The 26,236-nt window shown below is 42.2% G+C and overlaps 2 protein-coding genes across 2 annotated transcripts in view; both read left to right on the top strand.

Annotated features, from left to right (window-relative positions):
• The window catches only part of npdc1.1.S (neural proliferation, differentiation and control, 1, gene 1 S homeolog), a gene marked incomplete at its 5' end in the record, with an annotated part of 35,312 nt that extends 32,925 nt beyond the window's left edge, over positions 1 to 2,387 (top strand). Inside the window, one exon of the mRNA XM_018233704.2 lies at positions 171 to 2,387. Coding sequence (XP_018089193.1) covers positions 171 to 245 — 75 coding nt within the window. The remainder of the gene's footprint in view (positions 1 to 170) is intronic.
• A 5,196-nt stretch (positions 2,388 to 7,583) lies between these two features.
• Positions 7,584 to 13,144, top strand: pou5f3.1.S (POU class 5 homeobox 3, gene 1 S homeolog). The gene is made up of 5 exons (XM_018232531.2): positions 7,584 to 8,598; positions 9,296 to 9,407; positions 10,470 to 10,600; positions 11,187 to 11,351; positions 11,570 to 13,144. Exons 1-5 carry the CDS (start codon positions 7,939 to 7,941, stop codon positions 11,843 to 11,845), a joined length of 1,344 nt encoding a protein of 447 aa, XP_018088020.1. The 5' UTR covers positions 7,584 to 7,938; the 3' UTR covers positions 11,846 to 13,144.
• Positions 13,145 to 26,236: the final 13,092 nt, after the last annotated feature.

Raw genomic sequence — 26,236 nt, 5'->3', positions numbered from 1 at the left:
GATGCAATCCTTTTTTTTTTATGATGTCATAATCACGTTGTTTTTTTTTTTTGCCCTGTATTAGTTATATGTATAAAATTCTCCAGCCCTTGAATTAATTTGTTGTTGTTTTCTTTTTCCTACCCCCTTTCCCTGTGGTGCCCCCTCCCAATGGCTCGACCCAACCACAGACTGGTGAAATGGAAGTCAAGAACCCGCTCTTCGATGACTCCAACCTACACCATCCGACCCAGAACACCCCTTAGCCAACTGCATTGGCATTTCCAGACTTGTATAAAAAAACAAAACAAAATGGAATTCGAAAAATTTCAGAGAAAGCTTGGGTGGAAAATTGGGGTGGAACCAGAACTTAATCTAGCACTCTTTGCAAAAAAATACTTTTCCGGTGAACCCCCCACCCCAAAATCCTATTTGTCTACAGACCAAGCGAAGACTGTTACAGCACAGTTTGTATCAATTCAGGGTCAAAAATGTAATTCCTGAATTTTCTATTTTTTTTATTTTTAAATGATACGGAAAATGACGATTTACCAGAAATTGTGGCACCTTTATGTTTATTGGGGGGGGGGGGGGTTTGCCAAAAGTAGTGACCCTGTGATGAGAGGGAAATTTGTACAAAAGAATATATATATATATATATGTGTATAAATTTAATATAAATTCAAAATCCTAATATATGCCTCCCCCAACCTCTGCACTTTCTCTTGAAATATGTCTGCGGGATTTCCCGTTTATCCGTTAATTTCTTCCCCCTTTAATATGTTTTTGGGAACCTCCTCTAATTGTTCCTGTGATTCCTCTTTGGGGGCGGAATTTGAAGGGTTAATGCCAAAGTGGGCGCCAAAATAAAGTGTTGTCTTCTCAAACCAGCTGCTTAATATTATGCGCCCGCCGCCGCCTCCTTCTGTAAATTAATCGAGGTTTAACTTCCCCTTATAAACACAAGAAGGCAAATATGTATAATGTTTGTTATCTGTATATTTGTATTTGTACATTTTGGGTGGCTCTGTATATTTATATTTATACATGTGGGCAGAGCCACCCGTGTGACATCATGGCAGTGATGTAAGAAATACTTGCAGCACCTAAACCTCCATTTAGCAAAAAAGTCAAATACATCGCCATATTTCCCTACAATTTATAGATTCAACGTTTTTTTTGTTTTTGTTTTTTTTTTACAATTCTAGAATGTTTATTTTATTTGTTTATAAACAAAAATTATTTTTGCATGTGAGATCAAAATTGGCCAAAAGCTGAGTTTTTTTGATATCAACAAAAATTACTGAAATATTAATTTAAATGTTTTTTATGTGATTTATGTATTGTGTGTAAATTTGTTTTTTTTTGTTATAATGTCAGTATTAGGCATTTTTTTCCCTAAATCTATACTTATAAGCAAAAATCATTTACTCATTAGAAATACAAAATTCAGAATTTTTTTTTTTTTTTTTTAACATATTTAGCCATTATTTTTCTTTATAATGCATTTAGGCAAAAGGGAAGTTTTTGGGGTTTTTTGTGGCTAATTCTGCTAATTTTTGTAAGAACAAAAAAAAATTCCACCTAAATACTGGGGAAAAAAATCACATTTTTAGAATTGATGAATATTTTTAGATTTGAAGGGATAATTATTAAAAATTGTCAACAGTGAAATTTGGTTTCAGATTGTAACATTTCCCTTCAAATAAGACTCTGAAACTTTCTCTTTTAGGGAATGGACATTAAGAATTTTATTTTTCATCCTGTGGTTTCCAGGCAACAATTTTTAGGCAATGTTTTGCCTAATTCTGATATTATAAAAAAAAAACAAGTCATATGAATTTTATTCCAGGCATATCTAAGCCATAAAAGTCCAGCTGGTCCCTCTTTAAGTCTTTTTCGAGTCTTCTGATGGGTCTTTATGGTTTCCCATAATCTTCCCCTTTTCATATTGGAATTGTATGGTATTAAACATGGCACCATGTCTTCTTTATAATAATGTAACTTATCAGCTGATGTTTTTTTCATTTAGAAGTGGGGGGGAGGCTTAAAGAGACGCAAGCTGATAATGAGTTTCATGTTGTTGCACCACCGTTATTGGTTGGTTCCTTATAAGCCTAGTGGTGGGACTCTGTGGTTGGCATGACTGGGGGGGGGCTTCTATTTTTGGATAATTAACCAACTATTGTCCTCGTTAATATACACAAGAGGTTTCCTGTTTTGTTCTATTGCTGCTTATCTATTGGCCCATGTTGGACAGGACCCAGCTGAGTGGGCAGAGACGGGGGGCCTCCTCCTTGTGCCGAACTGACTGCCACTTTCCAAACGCCAGTCTGTAAAGATTTCCCTCGATTCTAAATCTTCCCCATTTCGACTTTCTTTTAATAAAACACAAATACTGTCCCCAAGTGCCTTGTGTGTGTGTGTGTATCTGTCCTGTTATAGCTCTAGAATTGCCTAAATGCAGGAACATTCTATCTAAGCTCCGCCCCCCCTTGTGAATCTGGTGGTGTCACATAGGGTTGCCACCTGGCTGGTATTTTACCAGCCTGGCCAGTAAAAATTAAGGTTGATCCCAATGTTATTAATAGGGAAAAAAGATAAATATATAGGAAGGCCGGTATTTTTTTCCAGAAAAGGTGGCAACCCTAGTGTCACATGGTATGACGCATTCAGCAGAGTTGAAACCCACCTAGGTCCGACAATCGCCTTATAGACTTGCTTTCTCCATCATTGAACATTGCTTCCAGATTTGTAAAGGGGAAGTTAATTACACCTGTGTCTTTCATTGTAACCTCCATATCTGCATGTGTTTCCTTGTCCTCCCCATTCTCTCTCTCCTGCTTGTTTTCCAGTAAAATCCTTTTCATTTGTAAAATACCCCATCCCAAGGCCTGATCTCTCCCCACTCCCTTTGCCTCCTTGATCAGGAATTCAAAGGCATTCCTTAGGGAGCAGTGCCCCTCATGCTTCTTCCCCACATCAGATAAACACGTGGGCTTTTGTTATAGTTCTGTAATTGCTTTTCTTTCCATTAACATCCATCCCAGGGTGCAGGTAAAGTGCACTCGCTCTCAACTCGCCCTAAGTTGGCCACAATTGCACCCATAAATGTTGAGTACAACTTTCGGCACGTGTACACATGGGCTGACATTCCACTCTGATATCTATGTCACTGATTTGGGCAGGTTTGGAGCTTACATCTGCTGATGCACCACATTGGCCATAGGAAGTTTCAGTATGAGATTTTCCATGCTCTGGGCCACACTTAAAGCGGCTATTCACCTTCAAACAAACAGTATGATGTAGAGAGGGATATTCTGAGACAATTTGCAATTGATTTTTATTATTTTTGTTTTTTGCTGTATTTAAACTTTTATTCAGCAGCCCTCCAGTTTGCCATTTCAGCCATCTGGTTGCTAGGGTCCAGAGTACTCTAGCAGCCATGCACTGATTTGAATAAGAGACTGGAATAGGAGAGGCCTGAATTGAAAGATGAGGAATAAAAGTAGTCAAGTTTTCTTCAGGCCAAAGACACATGCAAAGATTTTTTTGGCACCCGTGGGATTAATAGCTCTATAGGTGGGTGACAAAGACCTGGAATTGCTCCCAATTCATTAGCATAACATTTAGGGGGAGGTGGAAGTTCTTATGTCTCCACCACTTTTACCTTGGGTAAATAATATCATTGTGTCCCACCCAAGCACCCCATGTGCTCCAGGCCCAGTGGCTTGACTAGATGTTACTGGGCCCCACAGCAAATTAATTTTAGGGCCCCCAACATATCCATACATTGCCCAGTTTTACCAAAAAAATTTGAAATTGCTCATTATTTGTGCCTTGTGGGCCCGCTATGCCTCCTGAGCCCCCCTGAAGTCGCAGAGTCTGCTTCCTCTATAGTTTCTCCCCTGCCCTGTCCATTATACAACCAGAAATCTGGAACAGACCTAAGGCTGATAAGGGGGCTTTATGGTGCCCCCATGTGCCTGGGAGGGTGGAGAAGCCAATGCCCAATCTGCCCCCTGTCCACTTGTCCGTTAATTGGAGTGCAGTGTAAAGATGGAAGAGGCAATTAAATTCCACTCGGTTTCTGTCACTGTTGGTTGTGCAGCTGCCGTACACTGGGGGGGGGGGGTTTCAATACCAGCAGTAGTATATACAGTGGGAAGTATAAAGCAGAGGGTGGCCAATTCAATAACAGCCTTGTTAAATGAGACTGTCTGTGGGGTCCCCTGGGGGGTTGGAATCATCTGGAGAGATGTGTGTGAAGATAAAAGGCCCCCCCTATTTGTTGTGTTTCTTTTATATATCTATATATATATATATAGATATATATAGATATATATATATAGATATATATATAGATATATATAGATATATATATATATATATATATATATATATATATATATAGCCGGTAAAAAATGATGGTTAATCTAATAGGGAGAAAAGATAAATGTATAGGAAGGCCGGTATTTTTTTCCAGAAAAGGTGGCAACCCTAGTTGCGGGGCCCTTGGCTGAGCATTGTCACAGTGGGGCCTCCCCATTGGTCAGTGAGGTTCAAAGCCACCCTGAGCTGAGATCTGAAGGAAGGAGACCCATGTCAATGTGGTTAAGCTGGTTTCAAGCACATAGAAGCCTTGTTTTGGGCAATTTGATCTCTCTGGGGGGGGGGACCAGGTACAGTAACAATGTATCAAAGTGAGTGGGGGCCATTGTTCCATTGAAATAATCTCTGCCGACACACGTCCTGCTGGGCCCAGGGGGGTATCAGTCACAGATGGACCCTAGTCCAAATAATTAGCCTTTTCCCCAAATCCAGGCCTTTCAAATTGCACTCAGATCCCCCTCTCCATCCACTCCAGCACTATCCCAACAAGCAACTGTCCATAGGGATTCTCGGAACATTCCATCTCTGTATATTTGTATTTATACATATGGGAGGGGGTGCCATATTGATTCCCTTAGACAGTACAGTATGAGGGTATAGCTTATTGTGTGCCCAGAACGTTCCTTCTCTGCATATTTGTATTTATACATATGGGAGGGGGTGCCATATTGATTCCCTTAGACAGTACAATATGAGGGTATTGCTTATTGTGTACCCAGATGAACTGCCCAGATGCACACAGATGCCTCCCAATATGTGTGTGTGTTTTTTGATGCAGTTGATTCCCTAATGGAGAGTAAGATTCAATCCACCCTATTGCTACATATAATAAATGTAACCCCATTTTGTCTGGCACCCTGCACAAAGCTCATGCTATTGATTGTCAATTTAAATGCAGCCGCCCTAAAGAATGACAATCCCAATTAACGGTTAATCAGCCGGGTGCTTATCTCCCCTGCCCCCCAATCCTATCACTGATTTTTATCTGCAGAGGCAGAAGAGTGAAAAGCAAAGCAAACAACGAGTGGGTGCAGGCGAAGCCTGGAGTAGTTGTACTTGCCCTGTTTGTCTAACTGCCACCTAACAAGATTTTCTGTGTCTGGATCAAGGTGACACTTGCTAATAGTTGTGCTGTGGCTCATCTCTTTAACCCCTTCCCTGCTCCACTCAACAAAAGAGGCAGGTTTCTTACAGTGACTTTTTTTTAAAAGATTACATTGCTTACACCAATAGATTGTAAACTCTTTAATCCAGATTGTAAAATTCAAAAATCATAATCCCTATTGATATTGCTAGATTGCAAGCTCTATTGCTCTAAAGACCAGTGTAAACTTTTAGGGTCATCAATCCCTTCGTCTGCAAGAACCTAGAAATAACTTTTTAGAAAACGCCACTGGATTGTAAGCTCCAAAGATCAACCAATCCATACACACTGCTGCAAGCTCAGGTCACCATCTCCCATCACACCTCTACGCTAATTTCCTATTAATCACATCTCTCAACACAACAATAGATATACACAGGTCAGCATCTCCTATCACACTACTAGACTGCAAGCTCCTTCCCATTACATGAACAGAGGTTCCAAAACTATGGGTCTGGCTTTACCAGGGAAAATGGGGGGGGGGGGTTGGAGGACAGTTAGGGCGAGTTATCCCCTAGATACCCCTGGGAGCTTAGCATGAAGGGCAGTTAGGGAAGGATTGGGGGTGAATATTTATTTGCTGCCCTTGTTACTCTTGGAGTTCCACTGGTGAGCTCCACCCCCACTGAACCTCTAAACTCTCCTCCACCTTATAACTAGTTTGTCCTGACTGTCTCTCATATGTTAATGAGCTTCACTTCCAGGAATACCCATCCTTCGTAGGGGGAGACCTCCACATTACCAGCACAGGCATCATCAGGTCTGATAACAACAAAAGCCATTGGGCTCAAATACTCCTGAGAGGAGCCATGAAACCTGAAAATAAATCTGACCCACAACAATACACATACCTTTAACTTCAGGCGGTAAATCAGAGACACGCAGCACAGCTGCCCCTAGTGACTGAGCTCCATTGATCCACTCACTGCTCTTATTATGGACAACCATGTTATTTGGAGTAGAGGAAAACTCATTCTCTTTCTTTTTGTAGGCTGTTGCCTACATTAGTCCAAAATCATTCCCATCTTGTCCTACTGTCTCCACCCTGTCCTGCTGTCTACATCTTGCGCTACTGTCTTCATCATGTCCTACTGTCTCCATCTTGCCCTACTGCTTTCAACTTGTCCTACTGTCTCCATCATGTCCTACTGTCTCCGCCTTGCCCTAATTTCTCCATCTTGACCTACTGTCTCCATTATGTCCTATTGTCTCCATCTTGCCCTAATATCTCTGTCTTGTCCCATTGTCTCCCTCTTGCCTGTCTCCATCTTGCCCTGCAGTCTCCATATCAAAGCTTGGCCAAGAGGTACATGTGCCTCAGGCAAGGATGCCTACCAGGACTACCTGAAACCTCAAACACCCAGACCCTGTTCCTTTTGCCACCAAATCCGGATCCAAATCCAATACTTACCCACCTGCTCCCAATCCATATTGTATAGCACAGCTTCTGCACATGAAATACCCACAAAGCAGAAGTTAGAGAAGCCAGTAGAACATGTGTCCCAGTGGTGCCCCAGGCACATCATGCCATGCGTCGTACCCCTTCATCCTGCCCCACTTACTTCATGTTATTCTACTGTTGCCATGATGCCCTGCTGTCTGTGAGGCTACTTTTCCATTGTAATTTTTGGGAATTTGTTATGTCTAGTCTGATCCCCTGCTATTTTTCTTCCATACTCCAAACAACTGCCTGGTTACTATGCTAAATCAACCTAGCAACCAAATTGTTTTTAAAGCTAAAAAGATCAAAACGCACAAAAGCTTTAAATAAGAAAAAAAGAAAAGAGTAACTGGGCCCAAAGCATCAATCTTTTTATTGTGAAGAAAGGTTCCCTTAAATTGAGTGGGTGGAGAGTCTGGTCCCCCACTAACATTTTGGAGGTGCAGTGCCTAGTAGAAGGGGGTATCAAATTCCCCACAATAGACAAGATAAGATCCTATTGCCCCATCCCCCCCACCCACCTCACACACACAAACACATCTGGCTTGGACTTGAGTCACTGGTTATGTACAGACCAATAGCCTAAATAGGTTCATTAACATAGTCAACAACCCCACCCACCCTCCAGTCTGCGTTGAGGAATACACTTCATAATCGTTTTAGCAGAGCAGGAGTGAATTGTACCTTTTTGGTGAGTTACACTGTCCCAAAACACACTCTCTCCTCCCAGTCTCCCCAGAGCTGGAGGCCAAACAAGAGATGTGTAGGGGGCGTCCCAGGTGAGTGCCATGGAAAATCTCCCAACCTAGAAGTGGTGGACAAACCAAGCGCTTGATGGAAGTTTTACCCATATGAGACACAATTATGGACAATTTGATTGCATGGATGCCATTGGCCTTTCTAGGACCATCTCAGCTATAGAACCAATACCAACTACATTTGGTAGGAGCAAACCCAGAGTTCTATAGGCGGACAACAGATCATGTTTAATCAACAGGCCTACCCTTCCTTTACCCACAACCCGGCCCTGGTGCCAGATGGCAGTGGACAGTATAACCTGGGTACCTACACTGGCACGGCCGGGGACCATCACCAAGCTCAAGCCTTCTTTTCTTTCTCTGGGGTGAAATCGGACTATGGGGATCTTGGGGGGCAAACGACTAGCGTGGGTCATCTTTCTGCCTGGAACCCCCTAACTTCTCTGGATTCTGCCAACCAGTTGGGCATCTCTGGCCAAGGGAACCCATTTAAGAATTTAAAGAGGGAGAGAGAAGACAAGGAGGAGAAATCGGAATCTCCTGAGCCCAAATGCAGCCCACCCTCTCTGCCACCCGCCGCACCCATCTACACCCACGCATGGAATCCCAACGCAACCTTCTGGTCTCAGGTCTGCTCAGGTGGGACCACGGTTGCGTCCAAGCCTTTACTCATCCCACACCAGCCTGGAGATAAATGTGACCCAGAGTCGACAAATAACATTTTTACCTCCAGCCCCGACAAATCAAAAGAGAGCGGGATCTCCAGCTTGGAGAACAGTCGCTGTAGCAGCGCCACCAGCAGCTCATCAGGTGGAATCAACCTGGGGACCCTGAGAAGCCTTTCCCGGGGAGCTAGTGATGGGCTGACCAGTGACAGTGAGGAGGTAAGTACCCATTATAAAAACTATTGGGGACATTCTAGTTCAATGGCTAGACAATCACATGTTTTGGAGCTCAAGAGCGCAGTAGGCTTGGATATTGGGGGGCAATGGAAGGGTATTGGGTTCCATTTATGTTGAGACATAAGATCCTGCTGCAAACCATTAATTCTACAGCAATAGGGAATAAGCTCCACAGGGGTAACAACCACAGGTTCATGGTGCTTTGAGGTACCTTACCATCTCCCATCATCCCCTATCAAACAAGGACTATGAACTGAACTTGGAAGGTGGAGGTTACTAGAAACTGGCAGGGGTAAGGTATCTTTTTTTTGGATGTTGTGGGTGCCCTCTAGCTGTGATTCAACTACAGGAGCCACAGGAAACCTTTAACAGAGGCTGATGGTAGTGCAGCAGTTAGCATTCCACCAAATTCACCAATTGTTTTCATAGAAGGCTCGTGTTCCAAAATGAACATATTTATAAAATACTTTAATAAACTGACCCAGGGGATTCATCTTCCCTGCAATTAAAATTACTTTAAAAAAGTTGTGTTTGCTCTGCTTCAGCTTCTCTTATCTCTCCTCCATTGTTCTTCACATACTATTATGATGTCTCCAGGCTAGAAAAGGTTTAAGGCAGCCCCTGACTGGTCAAGGGTTTCTGATTGATAACCCTAAAATTACAAGCTGATTCCTTTCAGGAAGCCCCAAATTCTGGAGAGATGGAGCAATTTGCCAAAGATCTGAAGCACAAGAGGATCACAATGGGCTACACTCAGGCGGATGTTGGCTACGCACTAGGAGTGCTTTTTGGTATGGTCCTTTCATCTTCTATTTTCTCTGGTGTTCTCCTTTAGGTGTCCTTTCTATGACTCTCAGTGATCCATAACAACTTTAGACTGTTATATGTAATCCACAGTTTGCCTTGAATGATCTACAACCTATAGTGATACTGACACTAAAAAATTAATTTTTGCATATGAATGTACATTAAATGTTTCCTATAGGTAATGTTGATAATTTTTTGCTGAGAGGTTTGTTTTTGTATATACTGTAATTGTTAGTTGAAGTTCCTAAGCCTGACTCTCTGACACTCTGACACTCTGACTTTGCCAACCTGACTGTCCCATCTCAGCCTGTTAGTTACAGTTTCTAATGCTAACAGACTCCTGCTGCACAAATATGGCAGCCCCCTCATACAGGAACATGGGGGATCAGACAGGTAATGTAAAAGCATCATGCAAATACTTTATGGCAAAGTTAGAAGTAGCTTGCAAAGCCAATATTATAATAGATGTAAAAAAAAGTTTAATTTCAGGTGTCAGTATCTCTTTAAGTCACCCCTTCTAACTGCTGATGGGGCTCCAATCCCTAAACCCTCAGCCCTCCAACATTTGTGAGTCACAGTTATCTCAGCCTGTGGCACCCATTGTTCTAGGAGGTGCTTAGTATCACCTTAGCTGGACATGCATTGCCCTTGGTGCACAATATCTGATGTAGAACAGTAAAGACTGTAAGTGATCAAACACATCACCTTAGCTGGACATGCATTGTTCTAGGTGCACCACATCTGACTCAGAACCTCATAGACGTAGATGGAATTGTTCAAGGTGCTACCTATTCAATCAAGAACCTATATACTATATACTATGTGCTTTCTATCGGATCTAGAACTTATAGACTGTAAACGATCATACACGGCATTTTCATTGCCATCAATTGTTCTCAGTGCTCCCTATCTGATCTAGAACCTATAGACTCTAAGTGATCATACACGGCACCCCAGCTGGCCAGGTTTCCTCCTCAGTATGTCCACATTCTTCTCAACATAGGATTTTGGGTTGGTACTTATCTCTGTGACAATCTCTCCCGTAGGTAAAACATTCAGCCAGACCACCATCTGCCGCTTTGAGTCTCTGCAGCTCTCCTTCAAGAACATGTGCAAGCTGAAACCTCTGCTGCGGAGTTGGCTTCATGAGGTTGAAAACAATGAAAACCTCCAAGAAGTAAGTCCCCTCTCCACTCCACCCCACCACCACCACTGGGCCAGAACATTCCCCTCCTGAAAAATAAGTTTATGTCTCTGTTCTGCTTGCATTGTCAAGTTCAAACGACCCGCTGTATAGAGCAGTTTGCCTTTAGTCTCCAGCTAGTGTGGATATTTACCCTTTAAAGGAACAGTAAAAAGTGCTTTAAAGTAAAGAAAATATCATGTAGTGTTGCCCTGCACTGGTAAAACTGATCTGTTTGCTTCAGAAACACTACTATAGCTCATATAAACAATCTGCTGTGTAGCAATGGTGGAAATTGAAAAAAGGCTATATGGCACAGGATGAATAATGGATAACAGATAACATTATGTTCTACAGAGCTTATCTGCTATCTGCTTTGTAACTTGAGTCTTTTCTCCTTTGAATGGCTGCCCCATTGCTACACAGCAGCTTATTTATATAAACAATAGTAGTGTTTCTGAAGCAAACACATCAGTTGTACCAGTGCAGGGCAACATTGCATTATTTTTTTATTACTTTAAAACAATTTATTTTTTTTATGTTACTGGTCCTTTAACCCAACTGTTTCCCTCCCCAACAGATCATCAGCAGAGGGCAGATAATTCCTCAGGTTCAGAAGAGGAAGCACCGCACCAGCATTGAGGACAACGTGAGACACACCTTGGAGAACTATTTCATGCAGTGCTCGAAGCCCAGCGCGCAGGAGATCGCTCAGATTGCGAGAGAGCTGAACATGGAGAAGGACGTAAGTGCTGAACTCCAGTAAGGGCAAAACAGGACTTTCAATGGTGCAAATTTGTAGCCAGTGGGAGTAACTCCCCTCCCCCTAGGGTACAGATAGTGGGGTAGGGATCCCCAATTATAACACCGGCTTGTGATTGGTCGCTTTTGATATCTGTTGCACCAGTGGTCGGCCATTGAGCTCCTGTGCTTTTCTTATCTTTCGTCTCCTTTTATCTGCAGGTGGTGAGAGTCTGGTTCTGCAACCGACGGCAGAAGGGGAAGCGCCAGGTGTACCCCTATAATATGGAGACTAGTGGGGAGTCTTATGATGCCACCCAACTCTTGACATCTCCCTCCCAAGGTCCTTTTCAACTACCCCAAGTGATGCCTTTGCAGGTTTTTCCGACGGTCCCTCTGGGTCCCAACCCTGCGATCTACGTTCCGACATATCACAAAAACGACACATTCCCCCAAGCAATGCATCATGGGATAGGCATGGGTAATCAAGGCAACTAAACTAGGCTTTGCCAGGTTGCCGCTTACCCATCCCTCCAGTCTGTGCATCTTAACTGTATAGTTACTGTACTACTACTACTACTACTACTACTACTACTGTATAGATCTTTCTCTGATAACAATATAGGAAACAATGGTGCATGGGGCTGATATGTATCACAAAGTGTACATGAGTTCTATGCACGGATGCGAAGTATCAGGCTTTACTTCACCTTTAAGTTGTATGATTTTTCATTCACCGTTTTACCACTACCAGGAACCAGAGCAGAAAGCTGACAATATCTTCCTGTTCTGAACCATTTGGGCAGAAGGAATGCTATAGGCTTATAGTTTATTCAATCTGCCCAGTCAGCCCTTGCCCTCAGTTGACTTTACTGTCTGATGTCTCTATATAAGGCTGTTAGGTTACCCCATCCTATTCCCTCATCAGTTTGCTCTGTACCCACAAATTTCCCTGGCCCTTGTGGTTCTCCTGAGCCTTTATCCCCCTTTTATAAACATTAGGGATGCACCGAATCCACTTTTTTGGATATGGCCGAATACCGAACCGAATCCAAACCCTAATTTGCATATGCAAATCAGCACTAAGTGCGCGGCTAAAAACATTTTTACTTCCATGTTTTGTGACGAAAAGTCACATGATTTTAAGGATCTGGATTCGGTTCGGCCAGGCTCAAGGATTCCGCGGAATCCAAATCCTGCTGAAAATGGCCGAATCCTGGCCAAATACCGAACTGAATCCTGGATTCGGTGCATCCCTAATAAATTTATATGTTATGTACTGCCCAAGCAGCTTCATTAGACTGTAACTTATTTACCCCGTCTCACAGAGAAGCTGATATATGTCCCTTGATTTGCACTAGTGTTCATTCCAGCTTGTGAAATGCTCTGTGGAAGCAGTGGAGCCCCCCACGACCTGACCTCCTGGTATACCTGTCCACCGAGGAGCAAGCAATATTAATGGAGGTCCAGCACTAACCCACCCACAAACTGTGCTGCAAACCCAGAAAGCATCCCCTCACCTCTTGTAAATGGACAGAAATCATTTGTTGGGGTCCTATATTACCCCGTTGCACCCCCAAACTTTATTACATTTTGGATCTCTTATAACTATTGAGATTTCATATGTCACAGATACCCCCTATTGCCCCTGCCCCCCGCACAGACCCCACACACACACATTTTTTTTTTTTTGTAAATTTCCTACTTTCTGTAAAATGTGTGTTGTTCCGTTACTGTGAAATATTCACTAAATAAGACCAAATTTTCCAGGAAAATAAACAATGGCCTGTTTTCTAACTTGTCTGTGTTTTACACTCTGTTACTTCTGATTAATAACCATAAAGGTTTCTGTGAAATCCTATGATGTGGGGTGAGTGTTACCCCAATGTTTCTATAGATCTGTAACCTTGTTATGAGCTAAGGGGGCCCAGCCTGAAGGCCAGTTAGGGCGAGATTTTGGGTGATGGCTTATTTGTGCCCTGGGTACCCCTGGAACTATAGCAGGGTGATGGTTACCCCATTGTTTCCAATGTCAGACTGGCCCACCAGGAAAACTCCCGGTGGGCCCAGGTGTCATTGGCCCTCCTGCTTCTAACCGTTTGGCCTATTTCATGACCATTCCCTATTTCTATGAGAACAAAGAGGCTAAATAGAGAAATAATAGATCATAGTATGTAAAGAAAAGAGACTAGAGAATATAGGTTTAGTGAGAAAAGGAATAAAATAGTACTGACAGTGGGACCCTGGTCTAAAAATATTTGGTGGGCCCCTAACCAAAGGTTTTTTGGTGGGTTTCTGGTGTCCCAGTCCAACACTGAATGTTTCAATATATCTGTAACCTTGTTATGAGCTAAGGGGGCCCACAGGCCAGTATTTGTGGACAGGCCTGGGCCTAGGGCTGCAGGATTTTAGGGGGCAGCATGCTGCCCGACCACACCCACATTGATTCAAAAACACTGGGGATGAGCAGGAGATACAAGAATTGTTTACATTTCCCATGCGCCAATCCCCATTGCTCTGGTCCAGATGAAAATTTGCATGAATAAAGAGCTGGCCGGGTTGCCTGGGGCACCCAGCGGTCCTGGCCCGGCCCTGGGCACAGGTAGGCTAAATGTTTTTAATGGAGTAAAGGATCAAGAAGAGAGTAAGTGCAAGGTGACACATTTTTAACAGGCACTAGTTAGGCTCAAGTTAGAGCACTAAGCAACAAATTGCAACACTGCGGTCGATTGACAATCTTGAAAGGAGTCTTTTGCTCACTGAGCAGGACCTAGCGGGGTCAGATAGTTTGGGGGGAACAGAACAGCAGCAGGATGTTGAGGCAGCTAGCTGGGTGACAGAAAATCTAAGGTGGGCAAAAGGAAAATGGAGGCTGATCCGGAGATTATACATCGCAACAAATTTGCCAGATTGTGTGAAGATGATGGGAGTATGAACTCTGGATTGGCAATTCTAGATGGGGCTGATCTCTCTAACAGCCGAGAGACCAGTTTCTCTAGTAGTGGTGGGGAGGAGAGTAGAGTCAGGCCTAAGCAGATTGTGGTTGTAGGGGACTCAATTATTAGGAAAGTGGATAGGGTAATTTGTCGTCCAGATCGGTACAACCGAACAGTTTGCTGTCTACCTGGTGCCAGGGTTCGGCATGTGGTTGATCAGATAGACAAATTATTGGGTGGGGCTGGGCATGACCCAGCTGTCTTAGTGCATATCGGTACTTATAACAAAATAAATGGTAGATGGAAGACCTTAAAGAGTGATTTCAGGGATCTAGGCTCTAAGATCAAGGAAAGGTCTTCCAATGTAATTTTTTCTGAAATTTTGCCCGTGCCACGTGCAAGTTTAGGAAAACAGCGGGAGCTTAGGGAGCTAAATGCGTGGCTCAATTCTTGGTGCAGGAAGGAAGGGTTTGGGTTCCTAGAGCACTGGGCTGATTTTTCATTGGGGTACAACCTATACAGTCGTGACGGTTTGCACCTCAATGGAAGGGGGTCCGCGGTGCTGGGGGAAAGAATGGCTAAGAGGTTGGAGGAGTGTTAGACGGGGCAGTGGGGTTTGTAATGGGTCATGGGGGAGGAGTGAGGGGGGCATACAGTTTACCAGCTAAAGAGGTCCCTCAGAATAATACTAACTTTACATATAATTCTCCACTAAGTAATGCAAATTTCAAAAGTAAAAGTAGTAACCTACGCTGTATGCTGGCAAATGCACGGAGTTTGTCAGATAAAATGGGAGACCTAGAATTAATTGCATGCTCTAAAAATTATGATATAATTGGTATCACTGAGACCTGGTGGGATGAAACGTGACTGGATTGTGAATTTAAATGGTTACACCCTTTTTAGGAGGGACAGAGGGATTAAAAATGGTGGAGGAGTGTGTTTGTATGTAAAGCCTGAATTAAAACCATGCGCTAAAGAAATAACAATAGCTGGCACTGCTGAGGGTGTAGAATCACTCTGGGTAGAGATTTTGACTGGACAAAGGGTAACAAAAAGAATTATCATTGGTGTATGCTATAAACCACCTCGTATAAGTGTCGAGTATGAAGCCCAGCTACTCTTGCAGATACAAGCGGCTTCACAGCTGGGTCAAGTTGTTGCTATGGGTGACTTCAATTATCCAGACATTGACTGGGGTAATAGGGTTGCTAAGACAGAAAAAGCTAGTAGGTTTGTAAATATGCTGAATGACAACTTTTTATTCCAGCTCGTTCAAGAACCTACTAGGAATAACTCTCTTTTGGACCTTGTAATAACTAAAAATACTGAACTCATCTCTAACATTTGTGTGGGTGAGCATTTAGGGAATAGTGATCATAACATGGTCTCCTTTGAGATTCTGTTACAGAAGCAATTCTATAAGGGAGTAACTAAAACACTAAATTTCAGACGTGCAAACTTTGACAGTATAAGGGCATCTCTGCAACATATTAAGTGGGAAATGCTTTTCACAGGGTTAAACACAGAATAAAAATGGGAAGTCTTTAAAATGCTGCTTAATAAATATACTTGTCAGTATATTCCACTTGTAAGCAAGGAACGTCGTTGCAAAGCAAAACCTTTTTGGTTCAATAGAAGCGTTGGTGTTGAGGTGGGTAAGAAAAGACATGCTTTTAAGGCTTTCAAGTTAGCTGGTACAGCCGAAACATTTATAAGGTACAAGGAGGCCAATAAATCATGCAAAGAAGCTATAAGGCAAGCTAAAATTTATATAGAAAAGGATATTGCAGCAAGCAGTAAAAAAAAATCCAAAATTATTTTTTAAATATGTTAGTAAATAGTAAAAAAATGAAGCAGGAAGGGGTGGGACCCTTACTATCAGAGGGGGGTCAGCTGGTTGATGAAAACAAAATAAAAGCGCAGATTCTGAACTCATATTTTTAATCTGTCTACACAAATGAGGAACCAGTAAGTGAAGGTTTCCTTCTTAACAGTACCAATTCTAGTAATACAACTAATGATGCATGGTTCACACATGATGAAATTCAAAAGAGACTAGAACATGTTAAGATTAACAAAGGTCCGAGGCCAGATGGTATTCATCCTAGGGTAATTAGCAAGCTTAGCTCTGTGATTGCCAAACCTCTTTACTTAATTTTTCAGGATTCATTGAGATCTGGCATAGTGCCGAGAGACTGGCGAATTGCTAATGTGGTGCCTCTATTCAAAAAAGGATCCCGTTCTCAGCCTCAAACTATAGGCCAGTTAGTCTGACGTCAGTGATAGGAAAGCTTTTCGAAGGGTTAATAAAGGATAAGATACTGGACTTCATAGCAAATCATAATACTATGAGTTTGTGCCAGCATGGTTTTATGCGTAATAGATCTTGCCAGACTAACTTAATTTCTTTTCATGAGAAGGTAAGTAGAGACCTCGATTCTGGGATGGCAGTGGATGTGATTTACTTAGACTTTGCTAAAGCATTTGATACAGAGCCACACAAAAGGTTACTGGATAAATTAACCCTTTAAGTGCCAGCAGAATTTCACATTTTGGTTACGCGAAATGCCAGCAATTTTTTAAACATTTGTGCTCTCTCACTTTAGGGGCATTTTCTGAGGGGAAACCTATAGTTTACCTAGGAAAACTATACATTGTTTTTTTCGGGAGAAACTGAGCTTTTTAAATGTGCCTGAGTTTTCATCTATTTCCACCTCTGCAAAAAGATTTTTAGCGCTAAATACAAAAAAAAATGAAAAATTTCTATTTTTCACAATATATGAATTTATACCAGAAAAATATTTCATTTTACGAATGAAAATCCAACTGATTTGGAAAGCCTCATATCTCTCGAACGTGCCAATACCAGATATGTATAGTTTTAGGCAGATTTAGGACTTCTGTACAGCAAAAACTGTCGGCAGTATATTACCGAATTTTGAAAGCAGAAGGCAGAAAATGGCATACTTCAGATTCCAAGGCCACAAAATCCTGAAACATTAGGTTTACCCCAGAAACCCATATATTTTTGAAAAGTACACATTCTGCTGATTCCAAAATGGGTAACTATGTCTCTCTACTCATAACTACCAAACATCAAAGCTTGTCTGAGCGTAGTGGTTTTTATAAAAATCTATCAAAATTCTGAAAAATCACTTCAAAGGTTTTATTTTGCTGCTCCGCATATCCCACACTGTAATAGGTACCAAGAAAAAGCACCCTGAATATGATTGTCAGGGGTCCACTGAACAGTTCGATGCCCATTGTGCATAGCTTTACCAATTTATCTGGCATTTACAGACCCCAATATGAAGGTAGCACATACAAATTGTCCAGGACTTTACTTCAGCTACTGAAAAATCAACACATTGACTGCATTTTTTGTGGGGTAAAAACACAAAAATATATGTTTACCCCCAAAAACCATATATTTTTGGAAAGTACACATTCTACCGAATCTAAAATGGGTACCCATGCCTTTCTGCTCCAAACGACCGAGTCGCAAGGCTTTCCCAAAATTGACGGTTTTGGTGAAATATCTGAAAATCGCCTCAAAGCTTTAACTTTCCAGCACCCTATCGCCCATGAATCATTACTTACCAAGAAAACGCACCCTAAATATTATTGCCAGGGGTCCACTGAACAATTTGGTGCCCATGGTGTATAGGTTTACCAAAGTATCAGGCATTTAGAGGCCCCAAAATGAAGTTAGCGCATACAAATAGTCCTGTGGGTAACTTCAGTTAATGAAAAATCAACACATTGACTGCATTTTTTGTGGGGTAAAAACACAAAAATATATGTTTACCCCCAAAAACCATATATTTTTGGAAAGTACACATTCTACCGAATCTAAAATGAGTACCCATGCCTTTCTGCTCCAAACGACCAAGTCGCAAGGCTTTCCCAAAATTGATGGTTTTGGTGAAATATCTGAAAATCGCCTCAAAGCTTCAACTTTCCAGCACCCTATCGCCCATGAATCATTACTTACCAAGAAAACGCACCCTAAATATTATTGCCAGGGGTCCACTGAACAATTTGGTGCCCATGGTGCATAGGTTTACCAAAGTATCAGGCATTTAGAGGCCCCAAAATGAAGTTAGCGCATACAAATAGTCCTGTGGGTAACTTCAGCTAATGAAAAATCAACACTTTGACTGCATTTTTTGTGGGGTAAAAACACAGAAATATAGGTTTACCCCCAAAAACCATATATTTTTGGAAAGTACACATTCTACCGAATCTAAAATGGGTACCCATGCCTTTCTGCTCCAAACTACTGAGTCGCAAGACTTTTCCAAATTTGTCGGTTTTGGTGAAATATCTGAAAATTGCCTCAAAGCTTCAACTTTCCAGCACCATATCACCCATGAATCATTACTTACCAAGAAAACGCACCCTAAATATTATTGCCAGGGGTCCACTGAACAATTTGGTGCCCATGGTGCATAGGTTTACAAAAGTATCAGGCATTTAGAGGCCCCAAAATGAAGCTAGCGCATACAAATAGTCCTGTGGGTAACTTCAGCTAATGAAAAATCAACACATTGACTGCATTTTTTGTGGGGTAAAAACACAGAAATATAGGTTTACCCCCCAAAACCATATATTTTTTGAAAGTACACATTCTACCGAATCTAAAATGGGTACCCATGCCTTTCTGCTCCAAACAACCGAGTCGCAAGGCTTTCCCAAAATTGGTGGTTTTGGTGAAATATCTGAAAATTGCCTCAAAGCTTCAACTTTCCAGCATTATATCGCCCATGAATCATTATGTACCAAGAAAAAGCACCCTAAATATGATTGCCAGGGGTCCACTGAACAGTTAGGTGCCCATGGTGCATAGGTGCAGCAAAGTATCTGGCATTTAGAGGCCCCAAAATGAAGTTAGCGCATACAAATAGTCCTGTGGGTAACTTCTGCTAATGAAAAATAAACACATGGACTGCATTTTTTGTGGGGTAAAAACACAGAAATATATGTTTACCCCCCAAAACCATATATTTTTGGAAAGTACACATTCTACCGAATCTAAAATGGGTACCCATGCCTTTCTGCTCCAAACTACTGAGTCGCAAGGCTTTTCCAAATTTGTCGGTTTTGGTGAAATATCTGAAAATTGCCTCAAAGCTTCAACTTTCCAGCACCATATCACCCATGAATCATTACTTACCAAGAAAACGCACCCTAAATATTATTGCCAGGGGTCCACTGAACAGTTTGGTGCCCATGGTGCATAGGTTTACCAAAGTATCTGGCATTTAGAGGCCCCAAAATGAAGTTAGCGCATACAAATAGTCCTGTGGGTAACTTCAGCTAATGAAAAATCCACACATTGACTGCATTTTTTGTGGGGTAAAAACACAGAAATATAGGTTTACCCCCCAAAACCATATATTTTTGGAAAGTACACATTCTACCAAATCTAAAATGGGTACCCATGCCTTTCTGCTCCAAACGACCGAGTCGCAAGGCTTTCCCAAAATTGTCGGTTTTGGTGAAATATCTGAAAATTGCCTCAAAGCTTCAAATTTCCAGCATCATATCGCCCATGAATCATTATGTACCAAGCAAAAGCACCCTAAATATGATTGCCAGGGGTCCACTGAACAGTTTGGTGCCCATGGTGCATAGGTTTACCAAAGTATCTGGCATTTAGAGGCCCCAAAATGAAGTCAGCGCATATTCAGCTACTGAAAAATCAACAAATTGACTGCATTTTTTGTGGAGTCAAAACACAGAAATATATGTTTACCCCCAAAGCCATATATTTTTGGAAAGTACACATTATACCGAATCTAAACTGGGTACCCATGCTTTCTGCTCCAAACGACTGAGTCGCAAGGCTTTCCCAAAATTGGTGGTTTTGGTGAAATACCTGAAAATTGCCTCAAAGCTTCAACTTTCCAGCATCGTACCGTGCATGTATCATTACCAGCATAAAGCATCCTAAATATGAATGTGGGGGGGTCTACTAAACAGTTTGATGCCCAATATGCATAGATTTACCAAACTATGTTGCATACAGAGACCCCCAGATCCAAATAGGGCATATGAATTTTCATGTATGACACTCAATATAAGCACCCGGTATGTGTATTATGTGCCATGAGACCCCCTACCAGTATGTAGACCCTAGAAAACCATATATTTTCCGAAAGTATACATTCTGATGAATCTAAAGCAGGTAATGACATATTTCTACTGCAAACTACCAAATCGCAAAGCTATGCTAAACATAACGCTTTTTTTGAAATTTCTCAAAATAGTTACAAAGCTTGCATTTTACCCCATTATATACCCCACATTTTGTAACGTACCAGCAAAAAGCATCCTAAATATGAACGCCAGGAGTGTACTGTACAGTTTGATGCCTGATATGAAAAGATTTACCAAACTAGGTGGCATACAGAGACCCCCAAATGAAAATAGTACATATGAATTTTCACGTATGACACTCTGACTTCTACAATACAAGCACACGGTATTTGTATTATGCACCATAAGACCCCCTAACAGTATGGAGACCCTATAAAACTATACATTTTCCAAAAGTACACATTCTGACGAATCTAAAGCAGGTAATTACATCTTTCTACTGCAAACTTCCAACCTGCAAAGCTATGCTAAACATAACAGTTTTTATGAAATTTCTAAAAATAGTCACAAAGCTTGCATTTTACCCCATTATATACCCCACATTTTGTAACGTACCAGCAAAAGGCACCCTAAGTATGAACGCCAGGGGTCTACTGAACAGGTTGATGCCTGGTATGCATAGATAAACCAAACTATGTCGCGCACAGAGACCCCCAAATGAATATATAGCAGACAAAATTTCCATGGGCAAAACAAAGTAACAAAGAACAGAGCCAAATGGTATAAAATCAGTAAAATCCAACAAAAACACAAAAATCTATGGATTTTTTTTTAGCCTAATGTAATTAGCAGTCAGAATCAAAGTTTGATTATTTTAGCATGGCTAAATAGGTTTTACGGATAGAAATAAGCGAACAACACCTACACAAAACTGAAAATGAAATAAAATGGCTAAACATGCAATAAAATGTCTAAAAAATCACCAATATCACTGAAATTGCAATATAGTCATCGAAATAACATACAAAAGGTATTGCGCAGTGCAATTAGCAAATACGCTATTCGCAATGGCAATAAAACAGTTTTTACAGCCAAAAAAACAGGCAATGCAATAAAAGAAGAAAAAAAACACAAAATAATGTATGTGTGCGTACAATATGCAAATTGTGTGTTGTATGTGTGTTGTATGTGTGTTGTATGCGTGTTGTATGCGTGTTGTATGCGTGTTGTATGCGTATGCAAGCGTGTGTAAGTGCTGCGAATATGTGTGACCCCCCCTGATCCCCCAAAATTGAATGTATGTGTGTGTAAGTGTGAATGTAAGTGTATTAGTGCAATAAGTGTGTGTTTGTGTGTGGGGGGGGGGCACTAACCTGGGGTGGCAGGCTGTAGGTAGTCCAGGAGGCTAACTTGGAACATTTGGAGACCGTCTTCTTTTTTGGCCCTGGTGAGTAGGCGGGGCTTGATGATCAGGAAGCGCAGGCAGCAGCAGGGCACCTCGATTTTCCTTGCCTGCTGCTGCCTTGGGGCCCCTGGGCGATCTCGCCCCAGGGGCCACTCGTTCCCCACTTCCGCTCGTTGCCTAGGGGCTGGGGGACGAGTTGGAACGGAGCGAGCGGCTTTACAAGCCGCTCCTCCGTTCAGTAAATGCAGGCAGCAGCAGAGCACGCACATTTCGCATGTCTGCTGCTGCTTTGGGGCCCCTGGGCGATCGCGACCCAGGGGCCCATCTTTCCCCACCTAGGCTCGTTGCCTAGGGGACGGGGAAGCTGGCAGGGACACTAAGAACGGAGCGAGCGGCTTGTAAAGCCACTCCTCCGTTCTGAAAGTGCAGGCAGCAGCAGGGCACATATGCTGCACGTGCCTGCTGCTGCCTTGGGGCCCCTGGGCGATCGCGACCCAGGGGCCACTTGTTCCCCGCCTAGGCTCGTTGCCTAGGGGCTGGGGAACAAGTCGGAAACGGAGAGAGCGGCTTTAGAAGCCGCTCCTCCGTTCAGTAAATGCAGGCAGCAGCAGGGCACATATGCTGCACGTGCCTGCTGCTGCCTTGGGGCCCCTGGGCGATCGCGACCCAGGGGCCAATTGTTCCCCGCCTAGGCTCGTTGCCTAGGGGCTGGGGAACAAGTCGGAAACGGAGAGAGCGGCTTTAGAAGCCGCTTCTCCGTTCCCAAACCTGCAAATGCTGCAGAACGTAGAATCTACGTTCTGTGGCATTTCAAGTTACTTTGCCACAGAACGTAGATTCTACGTTCTGTGGCACTTAAAGGGTTAAGGAATGTTGGCCTGGAACATAGTATTTGTATCTGGATAGAGAACTGGCTAAAAGATAGACTACAAAGAGTGGTGGTAAATGGAACATTTTCTAATTGGACCACTGTTGTTAGTGGAGTACCGCAGTACTCTGTACTAGGTCCCATGCTTTTCAACTTGTTTATTAATGACCTGGAGGTGGGCATTGAAAGTACTGTTTCTATTTTTGCAGATGATACTAAATTGTGCAGAACTATAGGTTCCATGCAGGATGCTGCCACTTTGCAGAGTGATTTGTCTAAATTGGAAAACTGGGCAGCAAACTGGAAAATGAGGTTCAATGTTGATAAATGCAAGGTTATGCACTTTGGCAAACATAATATAAATGCAAGTTATACACTAAATAGTCAACTACAAGAGGTCCCATTATCAATATATTTAAGACAGAGACATTTTGTGCATACTGCTACCAAAAAATGCCTTACCCTTTAAACAACACAGGGATTGTTTGTCCATATATTGCAATATATTTAAGCTGGCCAACTACGTCAAAGTCATCCCATATCTGGCCAGTCCTACGCTTAATTTTCATCTGATTCATTAAGAATTAAATTGCTTAATTATACATTTTACAAAGGGACTAAGTTTTACCTGCAACTTACTAGCTGCTTTCAAAGTAAAACTCCCAAACTTGGCTGCCCTTTTATTAGACACCAGTGGGATCACCTGACTATAGCTGGGAAGGGTGGGAGCTACAACATGGAGCTGGTCACTGCTCCCTGTGTTGTTTAAAGGTTAAGGCATTTTTTAGTATCAGTATGCACAAAATGTCGCTGTCTTAAATATATTGATAATGGGTTGAGTGCAGAGGACTCTTGTAGTTGTCTATATGTATTTTGTGGTCACACCCTCATTGCACCCCCGCCTAATGGTTTTAAAAAATAGTGGTGAGCACAACTTTCCCTTGTTTGTTATAGTTATACACTAAATGGCAGTGTGTTGGGAGTTTCCTTAAATGAGAAGGATCTAGGGGTCTTTGTAGATAACACGTTGTCTAATTCTGGGCAGTGTCATTCTGTGGCTACTGAAGCAAATAAAGTTCTGTCTTGCATAAAAAAGGGCATTAACTCAAGAGATGAAAACATAATTATCCCTCTTTATAGGTCCCTGGTGAGGCCTCATCTGGAGTATGCAGTGCAGTTTTGGACTCCAGTCCTTAAGAGGGATATAAATGTGCTGGAGAGAGTGCAGAGACGTGCAACTAAATTGGTTAGAGGGATGGAGGACTTAAATTATGAGGGTAGACTGTCACGGTTGGGGTTGTTTTCTCTTGAAAAAGGCGCTTGCGAGGGGACATGATTACACTTTACAAGTACATTAGAGGACATTATAGACAAATAGCAGGGGACCTTTTTACCCATAAAGTGGATCACTGTACCAGAGGCCACCCCTTTAGACTAGAAGAAAAGAACTTTCATTTGAAGCAACGTAGGGGGTTCTTCACAGTCAGGACAGTGAGGTTGTGGAATGCACTGCCGGGTGATGTTGTGATGGCTGATTCACTTAGTGCCTTTAAGAATGGCTTGGATGATTTTTTGGACAGACATAATATCAAAGGCTATTGTGATACTAAGCTCTATAGTTAGTATAGGTATGGGTATATAGAATTTAATTAAAAGTAGGGAGGGTGTGTGTATGGATGCTGGGTTTTCATTTGGAGGGGTTGAACTTGATGGACTTTGTCTTTTTTCAACCCAATTTAACTATGTAACTATGTAACTATGTAACTATGTAACTATGTAACTAACCTTGGCTTTGCAGGTAAAACACAGGTAACAGATGCCTTCAACAGGGAATATTACAGGATCTGAGTATTTTCACAACTTACCTGCTTTGTTATAAAGATCTGGGGGGGCAGCATTTGTACAAATTAGTGCTTAGGCTAATAACAGTGACAATTATATGGACAACATTTGAATGTGACCCTATGGCTATATGTACAGTCATATGAAAAAGTTTGGGAACCCCTCTTAATACTTTGAAGTTTTGTTTATCATTGGCTGAGCTTTCAAAGTAGCAACTTCCTTTTAATATTCAACATACCTTGTGCGGCCATTCCAGAATATTGTACTTCTCCCTCTGCATAAATGCCTTTGTAGATTTTGAAGTGTGTTTAGTGTCATTGTCTTGTTGGAATATCCAACCCCTGTGTAACTTCAACTTTGTGACTGATGCTTGAACATTATCCTGAAGAATTTGTTGATATTGAGTTGAATTCATCCAACCCTTGACTATAACAAGGGTCCCAGTCCCTGAACTAGCCGCACAGCCCCCACAGCATGATGGAACCTCCACCAAATCTGACAGTAGGTAGCAGGTGTTTTTCTTAGAATGCCGTGTTCTTCTTCTGCCATGCAAAGCCCTTTTTGTTATGCCCAAATAACTCCATAATGTCTCATCAGTCCAAAGCACTTTGTTCCAAAATGACTGTGGTTTGTCTAAACGAGCTTCTCATCACCCTGCCATACAGATGTTCTTTGCGCAAATTGCACTGAATTGTAGAACAATATACAGATACACCATGTGCAGCAAGATGTTCTTGCAGGTCTTTGGAGGTGATCTTTGGGTTCTCTGTAACCATTCTCACAATATGTCCTTCTGTATTTTTCTTGGCCTGCCAGACCTGGGTTTTACAGCAACTGTTCCTGTGGTCTTCCATTTCCTGATTACATTCCTTACAGTTGAAACTGACAGTGATACTTAACAATCTTTGTTTTCAGATCTTTTCAGAGTTGCTTTGAGGATCCCTTGCTGTCACTCTTCAGAGGAGAGTAAAACAGAAGCACAACTTGCAATTGGTCACCTTAAATACCTTTTCTCATGATTGGACACACCTGCCTATGAAGTTCAAGGCTTAACGAGGGTACCAACATTTTTACACAGCCAGTTTTTCACATTTGATTTAATTACATATCACTGAATACTGCTTCACTAAAAATCTTTGTTCAGAAAACACCACAGTACTCAGATGTTCCTGGGAAATGAAAGACATACCACTGTTATCTTTTTTGTTGAAAGTGGAGTCAATTATCATCCAGGCTGAGAGGGGTTCCCAAACTTTTTCATATGACTGTTAATATACCACATTCCCCCCTCCCCACAAAAAAACTGTGGCCCCACAGAAAAGAAATGAGGTGGGGGGGTGTTGGGGTCGCTGTGCCAAACAAAAGGCAACTATTTATACACAAACACAGGAGGGCCCAGCATGGTGACACAGGGCTATTCGGGAGTTTCACAAAAACACACCCCACTTTCACTGATTGTGCCCCGTGTCACCTGACCAGATGCCCATTGTGATGCGGGAAGTTGCTACACAGAGTATGGCGCATAATGACAAAGGGGGCCCAAAGTGTGTGTGTAAGGGGGGCAAGGATTGGAACAACTGATTGATACAATGTATCCAGTGTCGGACTGGGACACCAGGGGCCCACCCAAAAACATTAGACCAGGGGCCCACTCTCAGTACTATTATTCTTCCTCTCCTCACTCAACCTCTCCTAGTCTCTTTTCTTTACATACTATAATCTATTATTCCATC

Source organism: Xenopus laevis, chromosome 8S (assembly GCF_017654675.1).
Source record: "Xenopus laevis strain J_2021 chromosome 8S, Xenopus_laevis_v10.1, whole genome shotgun sequence".
Classification (NCBI taxonomy): Eukaryota; Metazoa; Chordata; class Amphibia; order Anura; family Pipidae; genus Xenopus; species Xenopus laevis.
The sequence above is the reverse complement of the archived record's forward strand: the minus strand, read 5'-3'. Positions and strand labels throughout refer to the sequence as shown.

Bases quoted from the DNA above. Each gene is read 5' to 3' on its own strand.
- pou5f3.1.S (XM_018232531.2), top strand. From the start codon at position 7,939: ATGTTTAATCAACAGGCCTACCCTTCCTTTACCCACAACCCGGCCCTG. The intron at 9,408-10,469 runs GTATGGTCCTTT...TCTCTCCCGTAG, and splicing joins CGCACTAGGAGTGCTTTTTG to GTAAAACATTCAGCCAGACC. The intron at 10,601-11,186 runs GTAAGTCCCCTC...CCTCCCCAACAG, and splicing joins ACAATGAAAACCTCCAAGAA to ATCATCAGCAGAGGGCAGAT.